This window comes from Chenopodium album, chromosome 6 (genome assembly GCF_948465745.1).
Source record: "Chenopodium album chromosome 6, dcCheAlbu1.1, whole genome shotgun sequence".
In the NCBI taxonomy this organism is placed as follows: Eukaryota; Viridiplantae; Streptophyta; class Magnoliopsida; order Caryophyllales; family Amaranthaceae; genus Chenopodium; species Chenopodium album.
The window spans coordinates 13,757,537-13,779,231 of record NC_137839.1 but is presented as its reverse complement, the minus strand read 5'-3'; the positions used below and the strand labels follow the sequence as shown (position 1 = coordinate 13,779,231).

General features: G+C 34.7%; 1 protein-coding gene across 1 annotated transcript; it reads right to left on the bottom strand.

Moving 5' to 3' along the window:
* Positions 1–13,113: 13,113 nt before the first annotated feature.
* On the bottom strand, positions 13,114–17,110 carry LOC145635885 (uncharacterized). Its single transcript, XM_081687255.1, has 2 exons — positions 16,368–17,110; positions 13,114–13,463 (listed from the first exon to the last, which is right to left on the bottom strand). The coding sequence occupies exons 1-2, from the start codon at positions 16,986–16,988 to the stop codon at positions 13,380–13,382; spliced, it is 705 nt and encodes a 234-aa protein (XP_081543381.1). The 5' UTR covers positions 16,989–17,110; the 3' UTR covers positions 13,114–13,379.
* Between the last annotated feature and the right edge of the window lie 4,585 nt (positions 17,111–21,695).

Sequence of the window (21,695 nt, the reverse complement as noted above, 5' to 3'; positions counted from 1 at the left end):
CGAGGGTTAGGTTTGGTGACGGTGGTGGGAACCCACCGGCGGTGGTGGCTGGCTTAGCATTTTAGGATTTTTTTTTTTAAAAAAAAATTATTTTATTTAATCCAATAGATGAGTGACATGTGTCCAAAGTGAGCCCCACTAACGGATTCTTGGATGGAATCCGTTAGCAGGTGGTGAAATCAATTTTTTTGATTTTTATGTGGTGTTATAATACAAATTCAAGAAAAGGTGGTGTTATAATCCATTTTTTTCAAAATACGTGGTGTTATTTTTAAAAAAATCCTAAAAAATAATATTAAGTAAAAATAATTTCAGTTCAGTAAAAATAAGTTCAATGCTGTAAAATTAATTTCAGTTCAGAAAAAATAATGTCAGTTCATTAAAAATAAGTTCAGTAAAATTAATTTCAGTTCAGCAAAAATAATTTCAGTTCAGTGAAAATAATTTAAGTTCAGCAAAAATAATTTCAGTTCAGGAAAAAAATAATTTCAGCAAAATTAAGTAGGATTTTTTTAAAGTAGGATTTTTTATGTAAATTAAATTTTCCATATATTGCAAAATATTGTCATACAAATTTTTTTTATATACTTCACACACTGACACACACACTCACACACACACACACACACACACACACATATATATATATATATATATATATATATATATATATATATATATATATATATATATATATATATATATATATATATGTCTACACTATTACCATTAATTAGGGAATGAAGACCGCAAGCGATGTATAATTATATTGTACGAGTAATTTGGTACGGAGTAGCATTGTACAAGCATATATATGAAAAAGTTTTTCATATGTAGGTATGTTTTTCGTATTTCATATTGATGTCATTTATTTTATCATCAAATTGGGGAGTATAATAGTCTTCATGAATTTGTATACCCCTTGAATTCAACCAAAGCAATTTCTGATGATTAGTAGCAAATGCCATGAAAAATTCCCCATTGTGATCTTGAGTTAAGTACTCCAAAACATGGATATAAAAATCATCAGTGTAATCTTTCATTTGAGGAATCTCTTTAAGAGTTGCGGCAAGGAGATTGAACTTTTCTTGTACTGGATTGCTTTGTACCTTTGATGACTGAGCCTGAATAGTTGATTTCACAACCTCCATACACTTATCAATGTCATTCATCCTCTTTTTATTAATTTTACTAGTTTCCCCCAAACTCTTACGCTTTCCTAGAAGAGGTGATATTGTAGAAGGCTCCTTCTCAAGATTTATATGGTTATCCTCGGGGGTTAAGTTTAAATTTAAATGATCATCTTGCTCATCATCATTGTCTCCTGTGGGTTCTTGATCTTCATAATCAGAAAATAGTGATGCATTTTTTGCCATTGAGGGGGTGATAGCCAATTTACTGGTTGCAAATGTGCCCTGGAGATAAGCATGCAACAGATCTTCATTAGCTAATGGCCTCTTCAAGAATTGTATGGGTCTTCCTTTATGTTACTGTATAACAAAATAATTACATTAACTAAAATTACTACCATACATCATTAACATAATTTGAATAATAGATGACAAGAAACAAAGTTTAATACCTTAACAAGCGCGGCCCATCTATCATCTTGTTTGATGAGAGGGCAGCCAGTCATTGCATCAAAAGCAAGACCTGTCCAAGTCTTCAATTCATACCAAGCTATATATTTTCCTTTCAAATTTGCAAAATGATTTTGCAGTGGTTTCTCAGCAAAATTTTGTCCAGTTTGCGCATTCAAATTACGCACAATTTTTTCCCAATCTATCTTTGAGTTTCCATCGATTTTGTGTGGGAGAAGAATCTCCAAAAAATTTCTAGTAGTGTCATTGGTGAATTTGGTTCTTGAACCCATGATGTTTTGAAGGCTGCGAGCTCAACTTGGATGAACTAGAGCTATGAAAAAGAGGTTTTTATAGGAACTATAGAGTACTTTGACATATAATTTATGATCTTTATTTTTCCAAAAAAAAAAATACAATATTGTGAAATCATACACACAATATTCTTACTATATATATATATATATATATATATATATATACACACAAACACACACACACACACACACACACACACACACACATTTATTTCATCATCCATATATATATATATATATATATAAACTCATTTATTTCATCATCCATATTAAGGAACAAAATATTAACATTTCTAAATACGAGTACAACTTTGTTATTTTTTGTAAACACTATTTTCTTCTGGTATATACTTTGTCATTCATGTAATTTTACCATATATGTATTTGATGAAAACGTTATATAAGCAAATTTTACAATATATATAACCAAGGTAAATATATTACCCTCATTTTTTTGTTTGTCAATCACATGACTCAAACTCGATTCAACATGCATGGATGGAAGAATGAAGGTTGTGATATGGAGAAAGCATGTAGAGAATGGAAAGATAATGTAGATGGTGAGATAAAAAAAATTAGGAATAGAATGTACCCCCAACTCAAATGACCGAAAAAACCGACTCATGCATGAACCTAAGACATGGTCATGGTGACATATATATTATTGGGTGCTTTATTGTGAGTGCAAGTGACATGTTAAGACTCGTGTCATGACCATGTGGCTAGACTATGTGACTAGACTCAAGCAAAAACTAAATTAAGACTTCATGTATATGCATTAAACTGGATAGGCTGTGGTATTTTAGTCATAACTTTTGATCTGTGAGTCTGATTGGGATGAAACCAACGTCAAATTAAAGATAAAACTCGGGTCTACAGATCCATACGTATAAGACTCGTAGTTCTTCCTAGAAATCCGTCTATGACCAAAACAAGTTAACGTTTGTGCAGTATACGGGAATAAAAATCCGGGTTGACTTAAAGGGACTATGACTCGATTTTAGACATATTTATTAGCTCAAATCAATTAATTAATTAATTAAACAAAGTCCTTTAGTCATTAATTAGTTTATTTAGTCTTAACACAAGTCAAACAAACGGTTAGGAAAAACACATAGAGTATGCACTACCAATAATGCACAATTAGTCAAGTAGGCACGATATGATGCAATGAGTTTGCAACCTAACCATGGCTCTAGTTCTCTAAAGTTCATGATATGGGTTATTCAATAGAGGGTCCATGGTTAATTGTCCGGATGCACCGTGCGGAAGCCTAACCGTGAAGGGTTGGCGCGAGTGGATAGGACACCGCGAGTTAAGAAAAACTCGCTTTCATGGTTTGGTGAATTCAACATTCTCAGATGTACCCTTTGTTGCTCAGAGCGTTCAATCAGGTATATGGAGCATGAATTCCCAGGGGGTTATGTCCATATGTAGAACACATATGAGTTTTAGAAAAGTGAGAAAAACTTAATCAGGAAGTAGGATCGAGCAAACAGTGCTAAAAATTGGTCAAAATTAGAACGCATATTTCTGGCTCAGTATTGGAAGAACTTGGCGCCAGCAAACAGAGGCCAGCGCCACAATTTGGCTTTAGCGCCTGGCGACAGTAGCTGTCGCCTGGCGCTAAAGTCAAATAATTGGCGCTAGACTTTGTTCCCTGACGCTAGTTCCTACATGCCTCAGCAGCTTTATGTGCTCAATAAAATTTTCCAGTTTCGCGCAGTATTATTTCGATCCTAGTTGTGAAAGATATTCCTCAAATTTCCTACGTGTGAAAATCCTATGTTTTAGCTCATTACGAATGTTCTTTCCAATGAGATCTTTTTTATGCATATGACAATAATGTTAATCAAAATTCCGCACATGAAATACTTAGAACTTTTCGAGTCTCATCCACTCATTCTAAATCATTGCCGAAATAAATTTCAGGAATTAAAATAGAAATCCTCCCCAGTGGAGTCGCCAAAAACTGTAGGGAATATTTCAAGCATTATCCCAAACTTGAACCCCAGCCACTGTGATCATACACTAAAGTACGGTGGCGTCCAAAGGGAAAGAAGATAGAGCATAAGAGTCGCCAACAAGTTTTAGGAACTTGTAAACCGTTCACGAGGTGAAGGTTACACCCCTTAACGATCCAGGATATCGTCAACTCCAATAGGTCTGGAACCATGACTGATAGTTCGGGGATGAAGGTACAAATCCAACCTAAAAGAGATTGAACCTGCCTTAATAATATGTCTCTACTTTATTCTGATCGTATTCATGTGCGCTTTCTGACTAACATACAATCAATAGGTTTACCCTAAACCTGTTTAATCTATGTTGGTTGAATATTAATGCACAACAAAACTATTATTGGCGATCTCTTGAATTATAATCAAATTAACCCTAAACAAGATTATTAATTATTTTATTAAGCGTGATTACAAGTACCAATTCCCTTTAAACATGCATAAAAGGTGTGATCAAGCAATAACAATAAATATATATCAAGCAACATAATAATAATCATGACAATTATAATATTCATAATAATTATTATAACAATTATAAAAATAATCATAATCATGTTAAAGCATAATAATAGCTAAATCCTAGGCATGATACTAACAAGATTAATAACAAACCCTAGCATGTCACTAAACAATAAAAATCCAAGCTTTAACCCTAACATGATACTAACATGCTATTAGGAAAGAAAATAGGAAGCATCATAGAAATCATAATTGATATAAGCAAATCACCCTAAATATCATACTAAAGAAAGAATCCTAACATGATACTAGGAACATCCTTAACATGATACTAGGAATCAATAAAACATCCTAACATGATACTAGGAATCAAAAAAATAACCTCAGCATGATTTCTATATCAAAATATCAATAAAACAATTAAAGCACTTACTTGGATGCCTCGTATCTCTTTCTAATAACAAAATATACACGTTAGTAACTTCAAGGAAAATGAAAAATCATACAATTAAATTAAATAATTGAAATAAAGATTTGGAACCAAACCCTCAGAAATCAAAACTTTTCACGTCTAGGGCGAAGGCAACTTCGAATTAGGCTAGGTGTGTCTAGTGCTAAAGTATGAGGAATTGTGTTTGTAAAAGGCTAGACTTAGAAAAGAGAGAGAGAGAATCAAGAAATTCTTGATGAGAGTTGATGAGAAGAAAGAATTACTTCCTCCGTTACGCATTATGTGCAACAATTGCCATTTTAGGATTTTACAAGTTATGTGCAACAAAATTAAAGTTTCCTTATATAGTAAATTTTTTTGAGTAAATTTACTAAAAAACCCTTACTTCAATCCAATTAACACATTAACTACATGTTATTAACTTAACTTAATTAACCCTTAATAAAAACATTATAACACATTCTCTCTCCTCCCTCACAATCAGAACCACCACCCACACCACCATATTTTCTCTCTCCTCACCTTCACCTCCATTCTCTTTTCTGTTTTCTTTAACAACCACCACTCCACCACCACCTTATTTTCTCTCTCCTCTATTTCAAGCCACCCTCACCACCAATCTTCTCTCTCTTCTCTCACAACCACCATACCACCACCACCATAGGATCGGGAATAATTCTCTCTTTAAACCTGTGAGGACCCTGAACAATATTCAAGAGAATTACTGGCATGCTACCGCCACGTGTTCAAACGTTAAGGCTTTATCAGAAAATAGCAACGGAAAAACTAACTCAGTTATAAATAAGTTTCAAAACCAATAACCAAAACCAAATTAAATGATACAAGCTGGAACCATTAAGGCCCTTATTCAAATCCCAACAAAAGTAGTAAATAAATAAAACCAGAGTTTAAATAAGATTCAAACTTATGAAAAGAAATAAACTGCGAATAATAACCAACTCTCCACTCAGAATCCCACAACCATGATGCGAATGCTGCGTGTGTAAGAACATGTGGTTAATCTGCTCCCCAATATTACAAGTGTAAAAATTAGATCGTCACAGGGTCATTGAAAGGCGAAGGCCATGACCAAAGAAAGACACACAAAGCACGCAATTAGCAAAGTTGAGTACATACAAACTGCAAAACATAAAAGAAATCCCTAACATGCTACTAATAGTCAATCATCATGCATCATTAAATTATAAACTCAACACACGACTCAACTATTTATATTACTAAGACTCCATTAATTAATAATAGGTAAATCTTTATTTTTATTCATTGGATTACGCAATAGACAAGGTTGTCCAACCCATGCTCCATTTGGAATATCATTAAAGGAAAACCCCATGCCTCCTTTCGGAAACATCAATAACATCCAACGACCATGGGCGCGACTCCGTGACCGTAGTTAGTATGAGATCTCACCTAACTCCTAGTTTTAAAAAAATATTTGAAATAGGAGACTCGTAGATCAAACGACCTCGATAAAAGTACACGGCTAATACCCCGTGTACCCCAACCCCTGATTGTCATTACTCCAGAAGTGCACCAATCCAGAGTTTTATTGCGCATCCATCTTGCACTTTACGTGATTTACAGGTTTAGACTTGGTGATGGCTCATATGCAAACAATACGATCAATCCAATATCAATTCAATAAAGTAAAACAACTTTCCAATTTCAATTCTTGATTTATTAGTGAAAAGAAACATTTATTATTTATTCCTTTAACTACCTCGGTGTATAAACACCTTGAGTGCATAAGGCACCCCAAAACCTTAACCTCGTCTTATAAGACTTAAATTCTTCCTTTACTCATCCCGCTTGCATAATCATGAATGAGTAATAAATTAATCATTAAACCAATCATATACCTTTGCCTCTAAGCGCACCTTGCATAATTAGAGCACAAAAAATACTTGCAATATAAAATAGTTCACGTCATACGAAATTCACAATGTATAACTAAACAATTTAACTCAGTCATTGACAGGGTAAAGTCGTATCCCCTAATCAAAAGTAATTACCTAAGTCCTCTAACTAAATTAGATAGGGAAGTAGGGTCGAATCCACAGGAAAACAAGTGTTTCTACTCCTAATTAATTATTATAATCTAAATTATCAAGGTAACCAATTTTGTTGTAAATAAAGTCTATACTATGAAGAATAAGATCGGAGGAAATAAAGTAGGGAGAAATTAAATATTAAAATACCTAGGGCATAGGTTCACTAATAAACAATAATCCAGGGCAAATCATAATAAGCAATCATCAAGCATTGATTAATCAGATTATAAAGGGCTTTCGCTACGTATTATAATCACAAAGTTAATTTACCGGTATTAAATCTCATCTGTCGAATCTCGACTTAACCATTTATAAATTAGTCCGCCTATTGAAACTAAGCCTAAACATCAATTCTCATCCGTGGAATCTCGAATTAATATTGCTAAACTCATACAATTAAATCTGGCCAAACCTAATTGCATAGCATTAAATCAATCAATAGGAAATTAACCAAGTATTGATCATCAACAATCACAAATTTACCCCTTCATAATATTTATTAGATCCCCATAAACCCTAGAAATAAAACTACTCAAGTAAACATGGGCACGGGCCCGGCACGACTCCGGCACGGCGGCCCACTTGTGGGCCGTGGGCCGTGCCGTGAACAATTTTCTGGAAAACGACACAGGCACGGCACGGCACGACACGAGCCCGCCAGGCACGGCCGGGCACGGCACGGCACGACACTAGCCGTTTTTGGCCGTTTTCCAACAGCTATAAACGGCTAGTTTCCCACCCCATTTCCCACCCAAATTCCCTATAAATACCTCACTTTTTCCTCCAAAATTTTCACAATTCATCAACTCATCTCTTCTCTCTTATTCTCTAATTTTCTTACTCTCTAATTCTCAATTCTCAATTTTTTTTTTTTTTTTTGAAAAATACACTTTAATAATCCCAACTATGGGCGATTTACTTCTAGCAATCCCAACTACAGTTTATTTTTTACCATTCCCAACTATGGGGTCAGTTTTCCTCCAATAGTCCCAACCGGTCAACGACGAGTCAATAACCTATTATAACAGGTGACCATGACATGTGTCAACACGTTATTGGTCCAAAATATTGAAAAAAAAAACGGGAAATTCTCAATGGTACTCTTAAGGTTTTATTTATTCTCAATGGTAAACACTAAAAATACAAATTATCAATGGTAATCTTTAATTATTAAAATAATACAGTGGTAACATTAGTTAAGCATTTTAAGAAATTATTAACCATGGTTAATGTTTTAAAAGGAATAATGCCTAAAATACCCCTATTGGAAAATATGCAGCACCCACTCACCCCCTCCTTCCCTGCCACCCCCTCCTCCTTGATCCCGGCCGGTGCCGCCCGCGACCACCCAGTTACCCTCCCTGGCGCCGGCGCTAGGCTAAACTCGCTACCCCTTGCCGTCAAAACCCTTAAACCACCCAATCCCCCTTCTTCACCGGCGCCATATCCTAAACCCTTCTTCTACCTCCTCAACCGCACTCGCATTTCACCGAAAACCCAGCAAATCTAAGCCATAACCACCCATATTCGAGCAAATCTGAGTCAAATCCATTTTCGAGCAAAATTCGACCCAAAACCCCCTTAATTACCCTAAATCAAGCAAATAATGACTAAAAATTCAAATCAGAAATATAATTTTGCCCCCCATAAACCCTAGAAATTTCAACAAAAATTGAGGTAGGAGATCAGAGAGAATCGAGGAAGGGGGGAGGTGGGTTGCCATGTCGAGATTTCCGTCGGTGGTTGATGGGATTTGTTGGTGGTGTATTGGTGTAGTTTGATTTGGGTGAGTTGGGAATCGGGGAAGGAGAGTGGGAATACGGGGAAGGATTGGAGATGGTGGTTGGGTTGGGAATCGAAGGAAAGAGAGGCTCGCCACGCCGGCGCCAGGAAAAGGGGGGGAGAGGGTCGCCAGCGCCAAGGGAAGCAAGGGAGAGGGTTCTCCGCCCGCGGCCGCTGCTGGCAGAGGAAGGGGGGCTGGCTGTGGGTTGTGGTTGGGGTGGCTGGGGTTTTTTCAATTTTTTTTTTTAATTAATAAGGTTATATTAGTCATTATGTCTTTAGTTAACTAGGGTTAGGCTAATAATTATGGATTAATGTCATTAATGTTACCACTGAGTTATTTTTACTAATTAAAGATTACCATTGATAATTTGTTTTTTTTAGTGTTTACCATTGAGAATAAATAAAACCTTAAGAGTACCATTGAGAATTTCCCAAAAAAAACCCATAAAAAAATAAAAAATAAAAAAATTTAGCCACCCTCTCCTCACCCCTATCAGTCAGTCACCTGCTCCACCGTTCACCACCTTTGCAGTCCACCGCCTAGCTCTTCCCTGCTCACCACACACACTTCTTGCCACCAAATAGCACCAGCATTCCTCCTCCCTCACGCCACCAATTTACACCACCAAGCACCAGCCATCTCTACCTCTCGCCACCAGTTCGTGCAACTCCAGCCACCATTTCTCACAACTTTAGCCACCAATTCGTGCAACCCCAGCCACCGATTCGTGCAACCAGCCACCTCCACCTCTCACCACGAATTTACGCACTCCAACCACGAATTCTCACAACTTTCGCCACGAATTCCCGTAACCAGCCATCTCCAATCCACCGACTTCTCATCACAGCAACAACAGAGCAACGACAGCCGCACTCAGCTTGCAACTCCAGCCGCAAGCCACCATCTTGCCCTGTTATAGCTACTCTTCTCATCACCTCGTAAAAACCTTCAATCAGACCCCAACTTCGATCTAATCTCTTCACGGGCTCAAAGAGGTTAAGGGGATTTTCAAGGTGGTTTTGGGGGTCGAGGAGGGCTAGCTGGGTGGTTATGGGGGTCGTAGATAGATAGTAGAGGTCGACCGGTGATTTCAGTGGTGAAGGAGTGTTGGCCGACCGATTTCTGACAAGGTTAGGGGATCGGGTTAGGGTTCCGGCAAGGTTAGGGGGTGGGGAAATTAAGAGTGGCCGAAACTTTGGTTATTTTTTTTTAATTTTTATTTTTAGTTATTTTGTTTTAAATGTTTTTTTAAATTTTAATTTCTGACCATTCACGTGTTGACATATGGCGATTAAAAAAAAAGTAAAAAAAAAACTTGTTTAGTAGGTCACCTGTAATTGGGACGGTTGAAGGAAAATTGACCCCATAGTTGGGATTGTTAAAAAATAAATTGTAGTTGGGATTGTTAGAAGTAAATCGCCCATAGTTGGGATTAATAAAGTGTATTTTCCTTTTTTTTTTATTGCATTTTACCACCTACTTTCATAAAAAATACTAAAAACTACCACAACTATTGCCCGGCTCCCCTATATGATGTCATAATGGGTCCCACTAACCAATTTTCCTACGAATTCCACCTTTCTTCTTCACTAATCATCCTAATTAACCAATTATACCCTTGATTTTGCATTGTTTGGCTAAAAAACAAATTAGCGAATAAAAACCCTAAAAAAGGCCTAATTGATCTACCAATTGATATTAAAATAGTCAAAGAGGAAGACGAAGGAAGAATAGAGGTGAGAAGTGCCGTCTCGGAAATTTTTGGGGCCCGAAGCAAAAACTAAACAAGGGCCCCTAAATAATCGAGTCGCATTTAATAATAATATATCAACAAAATTATGAGAAAATACAAGTATATTATCTTGATAAATAAATTTTGTTTGTTAATCGGTAAAACTGTAAACAAATTAAATCAACAACTTTTTTATAAATACAGGGAGCACAGTTATTGATATAAATAAGAAAATGTCATGTTGACTCCAAATACTTTTGTTTGTTTATGAATGTGATAAATTGGGGCTTCCACCATAAACTTTATGTTAAAAAGTTTGTCAAAATAACGAATGCATGATAGTCATTTAAGATTTTGCTAACTCTTCTTTCTATTTTTTTCTTTTTAACAATAATGATTTTAACAACTTGCCTAACCTTTACTCTAATATATAGATCATAATTTTACTTTATTGAAAAAAAAATTACCAAAGTTAAGTAAAGAGTTTTAATAACATAATTATAAAATTGGGAAGCTAATAAAATGCTTGAATTAGAGAAAAAGCCTGAGGTACCTCTTAAAATGAATATTGTGTATAATTTTCAGTTTTTGACTTGTTTTCATTTTTTTAAAAAAAAATATTTTTTATAAACAATTTTTTCTAAAATAAAAAAAAAAAAAAAAAAAAAAAAAAGATGTGGGCCCCTTAAAGTGGGGGCCCTAGCGATTGCTCAAAGAGCTCATGCTATTGAGCCGGCCCTGGGTGAGAATCGAGGGAAAAGAGAGGAACAATTGGTAATGGGACCCACCGTGACATCATATAAGGGAGTTGGACAAAAGTGGTGGTAGTTTTTAGTGTTTTGATAAAACTAGGTGGTAAAATACAATTAAAAAAAAACTTGAGGTGGTATAGTACACAATTACTACAATAGATAGTGTTATTTTTCAAATTTTCCTAAAAATAATGGAGTTTCGTGAAGGAGTAAATTGTTGAGAAGTTCAAAAGAAAGGGGGTGTTTGGAAACCAGCTTTTCAGCTGGCTTTTGGCTTCTTCAAGTTGGTCAAACAGCCAAAAAACATGTTTGGTTAGTGGCTTTTTTAACTGGTTGAAAAGCTGGCTTTAAAGCCAAAAGCTAGTTGGAGCAACTTTTGGCTTGTTGACATAATTAACTTTTGATTAATTAATAATTAATAATTAATAATTAATATTTTTTAATAAGAATTAATAATTACTAATTAATAATTAATATTTTTTGAAACATAAATTATAAGTATTTAATAATTAGTTATTAATAATTAGTATTTAATATTTAATAATTAATTATTATCATTCAATAATTATTTTTTAATAATTAGTATTAAAATGGATAATATACAATTATTAGTAATTTATAACCAATAATTAATTAATTTAAATTATAACTAATTATTATTAACTTATTGTAAATAATTAATACTTAATTTACAATTATAATTACCAATAATTTATTATTTTAATTAATATTAAAGTATTATATTAATTCATTAGTGTTGATATAGGGCGTGTTCGGCGTTAGCTTTTGAGTAGCTTTTAGGTAGCTTTTAGTGGTTTGACTAAGTCAAACCACTACTCAACAAAAAATGTGAGTGTTTGGCAAAGTAGTGGTTATGGTAGCTTTTAGTGGTGGAGGTAGCTTTTGTGAAAAGTTAGAAACATTAGCTTTTGAAATTAGAGGTAGCTTTTCAAGTAGCTGTTGAAAATTTAATCTATAGTTTTAAAAATAAAATATTGATTTTTATATGTAACAGTTAGTCAACCACTACTTTACCGAACACTCATATCTAAATTATTTATCTTCACAGCTAACAGCTTGTTGACAGCTAACAGCTACCTACACAGCTAACAGCTACAGCTACCTTCACAGCTATATTTTGCCGAATACGCCCATAGTTTAACAACAGCTAGCACCCAACAGCCAATTTACCAAACACTACAACTCTAGTCAAACGGTCAACTCAAAAGCCAATCTAATTAAACAGCCAACAACCAACAACGAATTGCCAAACAGGGCCAAAGAGTCCAAGAACCATGTGATGTCTTGAATGATATATCGAAAAACTACTTGTGGATTTAAAAAATCAACTCCGCAAAGTCTCTTTTGCATAAAAAATAAAAAATAAAAAATAAAAAAATAAAATATAAATATATAAATAATTATAATAAGTATACGAATGTTGTAGAAACCAAATTATACAAACTAGTTTAACTCAAGCCTTTCATAGATCAATAGATTATGTTAATTATCACTAGTTATATATATAAGCATGGTAGCTTCTTCACCTGAAGCAGCAATAATTCTGTTGGTTGGTTGTGCACCTACGTTGTTTAAACATCATAGTAGTAGCTTTTACTCTTTCCCAACAAACTGAGCATCATAACGTTGGTCTAGCATGTTGAATTGATTTGTCCCATACGAAGTATTTAATTATCACAGTTAGAACAATTTTCGTGTGTTAATGTGTTATCCTATTCTTTTGTTGGCTAATTTGACTGTTAAATACTTATGCCATGATTGCCATCTTAAACCATTAAATTTCACCATCTTGTGTTTGCTCGGCTTTACACTTCTCTGTCGTAGGATCAATCATACAAGCTTGTCCAATAATGAACAAGGGGCGTTACTTCCATAGGGAATGGGGGGTTATTCGTATAATTTAAGAAACAAGTTGAATCGGATAGACAAGAATGAAGAGGCAGTATTTACTAAAAGTAATAAGCTAAATCGACTACTAATACAATCTCATACAACATAAGTCTCACCCCAGAAAGAAGATAAACTAACCCTCAAAAATCTCACAAAATAAAAAAATGAATCCACCTGATCGAATGTATAAATCCAAAATACAAGAGGGCGGGAACAAAATGACATATCCAATATTACATAAATGAAATTAATATCGCGACAACATATCCCAGGGAAAAACCGAAAGCAGCTGATTCTCTTAAAATAGCAAGGCAAGGATAGCACATCCAGAAACTAAGCTTCCAATCAACTTTGAAACGGACCACATCTTTTCTACTCCACTCTGCATTACAGTATCAAACATACCATTAACATCAGCTTCTAGTGAGTATATGTAATAATGGCAATACTTCATAAAATCTGATGTCAATTTATGAACATATAACAGTATATTTACTATTAAAAGAGTACTACTCACATTAAATATATGAATGAATTGAGAAAAAATGTCAAAAAATGAATATGGTTGACAATGGTATTTAAGAAACATTTGACTTTTCTGTATATGATCACTAGATTGTGGGCCTTGTCTCTTTTTACAGGCAACAGCCAACTAAAGATAGTATGTTTCTCCAACAATCACGAGTTGTATCTTGTTACATTGAATGTCATATATACTTGTATGAATGTATGCAATTACATACAGATATATCAGCAAGAAACGTCTGAGTTGAGAATAGAGACTGCCAGAGGCAATTGCATGACATGGAAATTGGTCGCAAATAATCATTTGTAACCACTAAATGGTTTTGTAAGTGGCGAAGTTAGGTAGGTACTAATGCTATTAAGGAAAGGTGATTAATATGCCTTTAAAGCAAAGACAATCAAAATGAATCATTCTGAAATGAGATCATAACTAACTGCATTTCATAATGTTCATGAATATTGACTCTGATTTTGATACGATGCCAGAAAGTAGTATCCAAGGTCAGCTGATAGGCCCAAAGACTATTATGTCCGTCCCTCATTATCATTTAGCTACTATTTAATCACATAATTGCTACCTAACATATTTTCTCAAAGTACTGTTATTGTACATCATACATGGAATGGACCAACCAATAAATTCACTAAATCACCCAAATAATCAAGTCATAGATTGGTAGTAATAGTATCTAATTAATGAATCTTCATTTGAAATGATTACTTCTTGGAATATAATCCATCTATTTTATCCTTCTACACCACTAATGTGTCAATATCATAAAAAAAGTCGGACCCTACACCTCTCGATCAAAAGATCCAATAAACACTACTCATATCGAGTCATCAATCCTCATCAACAGCCATGCAATGCACCATTTGTTTCTCAAGACTAGAGGATAGATTACACATCAAGAAAATGATGAAGTGAAAACATAACAACCCAAAGTCACTTTCATGCAAGCTAGTAAGATGTAGGACCTTATAATAAAAGAAAACAAGCATATGTTTAGGCAAAAAAAAAAAAAAAAAAAAAAGCAATAAGATGATGTTGTACCAACAAAATCATGTCAATAGCACATGGTAAATTCATCACAAACCTAAACCAATCATCCGATTTTCGTGGGCCCACTAGTGATTCCCTTAAAAGCTAAGCAAAGTTCTCTTAATCTAGGGATCTTCAATGTAGCAGCTAACAACTGGAAGGATTATTAATTAAGCGATACTAAAGGCTTTACCATGCTTCACAAGATGATAAAAGTTTATTTATATGGGTGATTAAAAAGGTATCTTATGTTGCTAATTAAAGCAATTATAGTTTAGTATATCTATAATTAGCAAGCTAAATAACATTCATTTCGCGTCTCAAGTTGTTAGACAACAGCATTTTACAAACTCGTGAAGCTAATTCAAGAAAAGCAAAAACTAGATCACTTCTACTGATCCAATTTCCTTATAATTTTGAGACTTAACGTTTTCTTATGATTATCTCCTTCATATAGATTAAGTTTTTGTGATTTGAAATGGCGAACAAAGTCATAAAGTAAATTAATATCAATTAAATTAGAAAATCCGTACAATTAAAGTTCAATGACACTAGGCCAGCAATCCAGCATCATAATTAATTTCAGTCAACCAGCTTTACATTTTTTCTAGTAAAAGGCTAAGTTTTATGGAAACAAACATGATTAATGCACTAATTATATAATTGTACTATTAATGCAAAATTTTGGATAAACATTGAATGACAGTAAATTGGCAAATTTTGTTGCAACATCTACATTGCCACAAATCAAACCTGTGTCACACAACTTTAGAATGGTTAATGGAGCAATGGATCTTATTCCCTAATGATGCAATATTTTTTAACCCATGCCAATTTTCATACACCAAACATCACCATAATATCGGACGCTTAATTCAATTTATGAAGAAATTGAATGGGTCTTTTCTAATCTCAGTCATTCCTGATGTCTCATTAAATTATTGTAAATCCATCTCATATAAGATTTTGAAGAACAAATGGTGTGACAATCATAATCATTCCCAACCATATTTCTCAGTATCAATATTAATTACAAGACCAATGAAGACACAGAACTAGTCCCAGAGTACTGATCTCTCAGATTTAACTATTTAAGTACGTACTTGACTACATGTTATTATGTCGGTGAACATTTGACTTCAGCAAACCCCATCACCCCCTTCAACAATTTTTTGATTAAAATAAGTAATACTCTGTAGATTGCCTATTCATTTTCTGAATTGTTATAACTGGAAGCCCAGGTAGTATTAATATAACAATGCACGACAAAATCACGCGAAATAATGTGATAATGTAGAGCATAGAGGCAAGTGATTTATGTTAGGATCAAGGAAGGACAAATAAAGATACCCGACAAGAATGCAGCACGATAAGCAACAACACGAAGATCAACAAAGTGATCTGATCAAATACAAAGCAAAAGTAACACCAGATCTAACACTTAGATCTGAAACAGCAGTATACTAACAGCACTACACAACAATACAAATTAAATAATCCACATCCAACCTCCCTCAGATCTTTTATTGTCCGCACCATTTACTTACTTTATTATGATTTTTAATTAATATCTTTTTTAATTATGTATTAGTAAAAATTATTAAATCTAGCTATTTTGAAAAAACATGTTCAAACAAATTTAACAAGATTTTACGTGATTATACTTGTGAATAATTAACTCCGAACATGATAATGAAGCAAAAAAAAATGAAAATGTACCTGATCATCGGTATCGGATGAGGCAGGACCCAAAGCAGGTCCAGGAGATAGAGCACCACCCATACTAGGTCCAGGTGCTTCAGAAGGAGGAGATGGAGGAGAAGAAAGCGATGGAGATGGTGCAGCGGCAACCGGTGACTTAGCTGGTGCAGCCACTGGTGTAACAGCGGGTGGGGTGGCTACTGGTGGTGGGGTAGCCACTGGTGGTGGAGTAGCCGGTGGTGGGGTAGCCACTGGAGGTGGGGTGGCTGGGGGTGGGGTGGCCACTGGTGGTGGGGTGGCTGGGGGTGGGGTAGCCACTGGTGGTGGAGACTGCTGAGGGGCTTGAGCCACTGGTGGGGGTGATTGGGTGGTGGATGGTGGTGGTGCGTTGGTGGGTGGTTGGGAAGCTTGAGGAGGCTGGCTAGCTTGAGGTGGTTGGGTGGCTGGGGGAGGCTGGCTAGCTTGAGGTGGTTGAGTGGCGGGTGGTGGTTGGCTAGCTTGAGGTGGTTGAGTGTTAGCCGGTGGTGGTTGGGTGGTGGTGGGTGGTGATTGGGTGGGTGATGTAGCGGGTGATTGACCGGTTGCGACGGCAATGGTAATGCAGATGAGGCCAAGCAATAGCGTGGCCTTGAGATCCATTGTGTTGAACCGAACTCTAAAAAAGTTAATCAAAAACTAGTAAGAGTAATAAAGTAAAGTAGTAATGTTAAGAGTGAGAGAGTGAGAGAGTGAGAGAGTGAAGAGAGAGCGGCGGAGAAGAAGTAAAGAAGGAGAAGGCTAATAAATAGTGAAATGAGAAACGGAAAGAAGAGAAAAGGAAGAGGGGTAGCGTAAGGAAGATTCGAGTGCAGCTGAATACACTTGATCACATGGCACTAGTAGTAATTAAAGAGTACCAACCAAAACCAAAACAAGTATTTTTGAGAAGTGGGCCTGGTATTGGTGGCCCAGGTTGGGATGTCTCATCTTAAATCTAAAGCCATACGTATATACTATACATACACACATAATGTTATACAATAATATACTCTCAACAATTATACTTGTAACATGTGTATCGTTTTTATTAGGGTGTTTGGGGTTTTCAATTGATTATTACTTCTATTATTACTTTTGTATGTGCATATGCCCATATTTTGGGTGCATAGGATCCGATTTTACAAATTAATAATGATTACACTATATTGTTGTTTTATATTTGAGGATTTTGGGTGTGAAAATTTACAGTAATTTATAAAAGAAGCTTATATGTAATGGGTGTAATTTTTATAGTTACTTTTTTATGGCTATAGTGGGTTGTTCACATTCACTAAATTGGGCTAAATTGAACTGAACTGATTGGAGCTTAATCGAACTGAACTGATTAGAGTTGAAATGAATATTTTATGAGAGAAGGAAATTAGGAGCTGAACTAAACTGAACTGATTTGAGCTAAAGTGAACTGAACTAATTAGAGTTGAACTGAACTGAAATTAAGATGAAGTGAACAAATGTGATTAGAGTTGACTTAATCTTTTATTTATTGTACATTCTAATATGAGTGTGTTTTTGACTTTTTTCCCCTTAAGGCCTAAAGCTAAAATAAATTGTTTATAAAAGAAGGAAATTAAGAACTGAACTAACTGATTGAAGCTGAACTGAATGGAACTGAACTGATTGAAGCTGAACTAAATGGAACTGAACTGAACTCAATTACACTGAGCTTAACGTATGCGGAACAAAATAGGCCCTGAGAGGGCCACACTTTTAGAAACAAAGAAATTAAGTGCTAACCTATACGACCTCCGTTTTTATTTAGTTAACACCATTCTATTATCACACTTAGCTTGTCAACTCACTTTTTTTAACAATTAATATCTCCAAGTTTCGACATTGTAAAATCATAAAAAGTGGATATTAATAAAATATATATAGAGATGATTCAAACAAAATCTCATTTGACTATTTTTATCACAACTATAAATTAAATCATAAAAGCTAGTTAAAAGTGTACATTGTGAATAGTGTAAACGTCATAAGGTATCAACTAAAAAAGAACAGAGGAAGTATATTTATAATTGTTTCCTTTCCTTTTTTTTTTTTTAATTGTTCCACTTTGAATGTGCATGTTTCTCAATGCACATTGATCTTTGGCCATTAATATTATGAATTTCCAAATTCCAATTTGTAAAATTTGTCCAAATTTAGTAATTAGAAACTATTTGTTGAGCTTAATCTAATAGTAAGATCCAATGTGATTATATATAGCAATTATGATAAAAGTTAAGTATGTTATCGGTGGCAAAAATCATATTGTACAAGTAATATAAAGTGAATTGCTAAACACTGCCTACAAAAATGATCATCATCGCCAACATTCGGTGTGAATGGACAATCGTACCCTTATTACTTCACCACCCCTTATCCCTCTGGCGACCCACAACTCCTTCTAATCGGCGATGACTACCACCACCCTGATCGGCGACCCACCATACCCTCATCTATGACAACCCACCACCTTCCCTCGCCGGCGGGAAGGTGGTGGTTTAATATATCTTTTTTAATTTCAGGCAACCGCGGTAACCGAAGCCCAAAACCGGTTACCGTGCACAATAATCGGAGCCCAAAACCGGTTATCATGCACGGTAACCGTTTTGGGCTTCGGTTACCGCGCACGGTAACCGGTTTTGGGCTCCGGTTACCGTGCACCTTAACCAATTCCATGGTAACCGAAGCCCAAAACCGGTTATCGTGCCCGGTAACCGGTTTTGAGCTCCGGTTGGTACGGTTGTCAAAAAAAAAAACCACCACCTTTCCGCCAAAGAGGGAAGGTGGTGGGTCATCTTTGAAGGGGATGTGGTAGGTCGATGGTCAGGGTGGTTGTGGTGGTCGTCGTCGTTGCCGGTCAGTGTGGTGGTGGTGTTAGTTATCAATTGGGGTGGTGGTGTCAAGTTGTTAGTGATTGGTGGCAAGAGGGAAGATAGTGGTGAAGTACTAAGGGTATGGTTGTCAATTCACACTAAATGTTGGCGGTTTTGATCATTTTGGATGGCGGTATATAACACCCCCAATATAAATGGAGCTAGTAGATATGATATAAATGGAAATATGCTCGGCTTAGTTTGATTTATTTTGTCTGAAAAATTGCCTTAGCTTATCTTAATTTAATTGTATAAACTTATTGTATGCTATCCAAGACTACATAAGATAATATACTTTGAAGCAATAATACTCATTCATATAGATTTTTTTTTTTTTTTTTTTTTTGAAATATACTCATTCATATAGATTAACATAATAACATGTAGTCTTGTAGAATCACATGTACTTGTTAAACTCATATAAGCTCTACACCATAGAAGAAGTACTAGAGTATTTTTTATTTTATTTACGTACGGTATAAATTAACAACGACTTGTACTAATGTAGAAATTCTATTTAAAGAATGCCTTAAGGATTACAATTTCTTTTTCAAAGAAAGAATCTCTCCTAAAATAAAATAGATTTAACGATTGCTTTCTTTAAGAAAGGGAGTAATTAAATTAACTTCGGTAAATAAATTGTAATTGAGGCATCTAATTGCGCCATCTTGTGGGACCAGTGCTCGGGTGGATGGATCATAATAAGATGCCCCCATAATAATATAAATCATTATCACAAAGCCACGTAAATAATGCACCGATTTAATTAGGTGTTATGTCTGTCTATGTTTGGTACTTATGTGATGTTTTCTGCCCAACATACGGTTATTAGTTAGGAACTAGTTTTCATAGGGTACTTGTATAGTCTTCAAACACGAGCTGTGTACTACATGTTCCAATGGTTCCATTCAAAGAAGTGTACACACGTGAACTCTTTGTGGGTACGCCATGGCTTAACTAGGGGTGTCAAATCAAGCGGGTGGGTTGGATTTGGTTTGATCGATCATAATAACTTGAATCAAAACAAGTTAATTTTATCGACTTGAGTTGAATCATGTCTGGATCAATTTAATTCGAGTAAGACTGAATTATTTTTGAATTTAGCTGATTTTGAGTTAGGTCTATTTTAGTTGAAGGTACTTTTTATATTTAGGTTGTACTCACATTCTAACTAAATTAATTACAGTATTAAATTAATATCTGGTTATGTTCACTATTTGAAGTATATTTGCTCAATTCATTTTGTGTTAACTGAGGTTATGAATTCTTCTTATATAGTGGCAAATTCAATGACAAAGAGCGATTTGCAAAACAAAATATTGTTGAGGATTTGATTTTTAATTGTGTATTGTTTTATTGAATGATTTATGAGATATCTATTATTGTACCCGTAATAATAATTCTATTTAGAAAAAATCGTAAATAACCACCTCTTAATTCACCTAAAATTGATTTTACCACCTTTTTTTTTTGTTTATTTTAAATAAGCATTTTTTTATTGTAAAAAATAAATAAATAAATAAAATTCATTTTTTTAGAAATAAAAACATTGATTTTCGTGCCAAAACTTGGTCATTAAAGTTTTAGGGATCACTCTAGTCCTTTGGATCAATGTGAGGTCATAATTGAAATTTTTTTCATTTGAAATGTCTCACATGTTGAAAATTACCTTAATTTGTATAAAACTCTCAAAATGAGGCATTTTAGATACTTTCTTGGGTGTTTTGACCTAATCGGATCCAAATGACCAAACTGACCCCCAAAATCTTAGTAGACCAAGTTTCGACACGAAATAAAAAACTTTTAGTTAAGAGCTAGTGATTTCTATTTATTTTTTAGTTTTTATTTTTACTTTGGGGGTGTGATTATTTAAAATAAAAAAAGGGGTGGTAAAATCAATTACAATTTTTCACTCTATTTCATTGTATTATACATCGTATGATTATAATATAATATGAGGGGATATTTTAGCAAACTAGTTGCATATGAAACCTAGTCACATAGTTTTAGGTCAAGTTAAGAATAAGTCTATACAAAGTAACAAGTTGATAAAAAACAAGTCAAATACAAATGGGTCACAAGTCATAGTTATTCTTATCACATATGTTATTATATTAATTGTGTTGAACATATTCAGGTTGATTTAATTTAGAGTTAAGTCTATTATGAGTCATGTTATATTCTAGGCCAGTGAAAATCAAGTTTGGGTTGACTTCAGGTCAGACCAATTCAAGTCGAATAATATGTCGGTAGATTTTAGGTTAGTATCAAAGCCAATTGGATGGCACCAATGGTTGAGTCATTTTTTGATAGCTTGAGGCTTGATCCTAGAGTTATAGGTTCAACAAAGTAACTAAAATATATGATTCGTCCCTAATATTCCTATTACTAACTTACTAAAGCATGGCACTTGGGTCATGTTGATCCATGGCCTTATCACGACTTT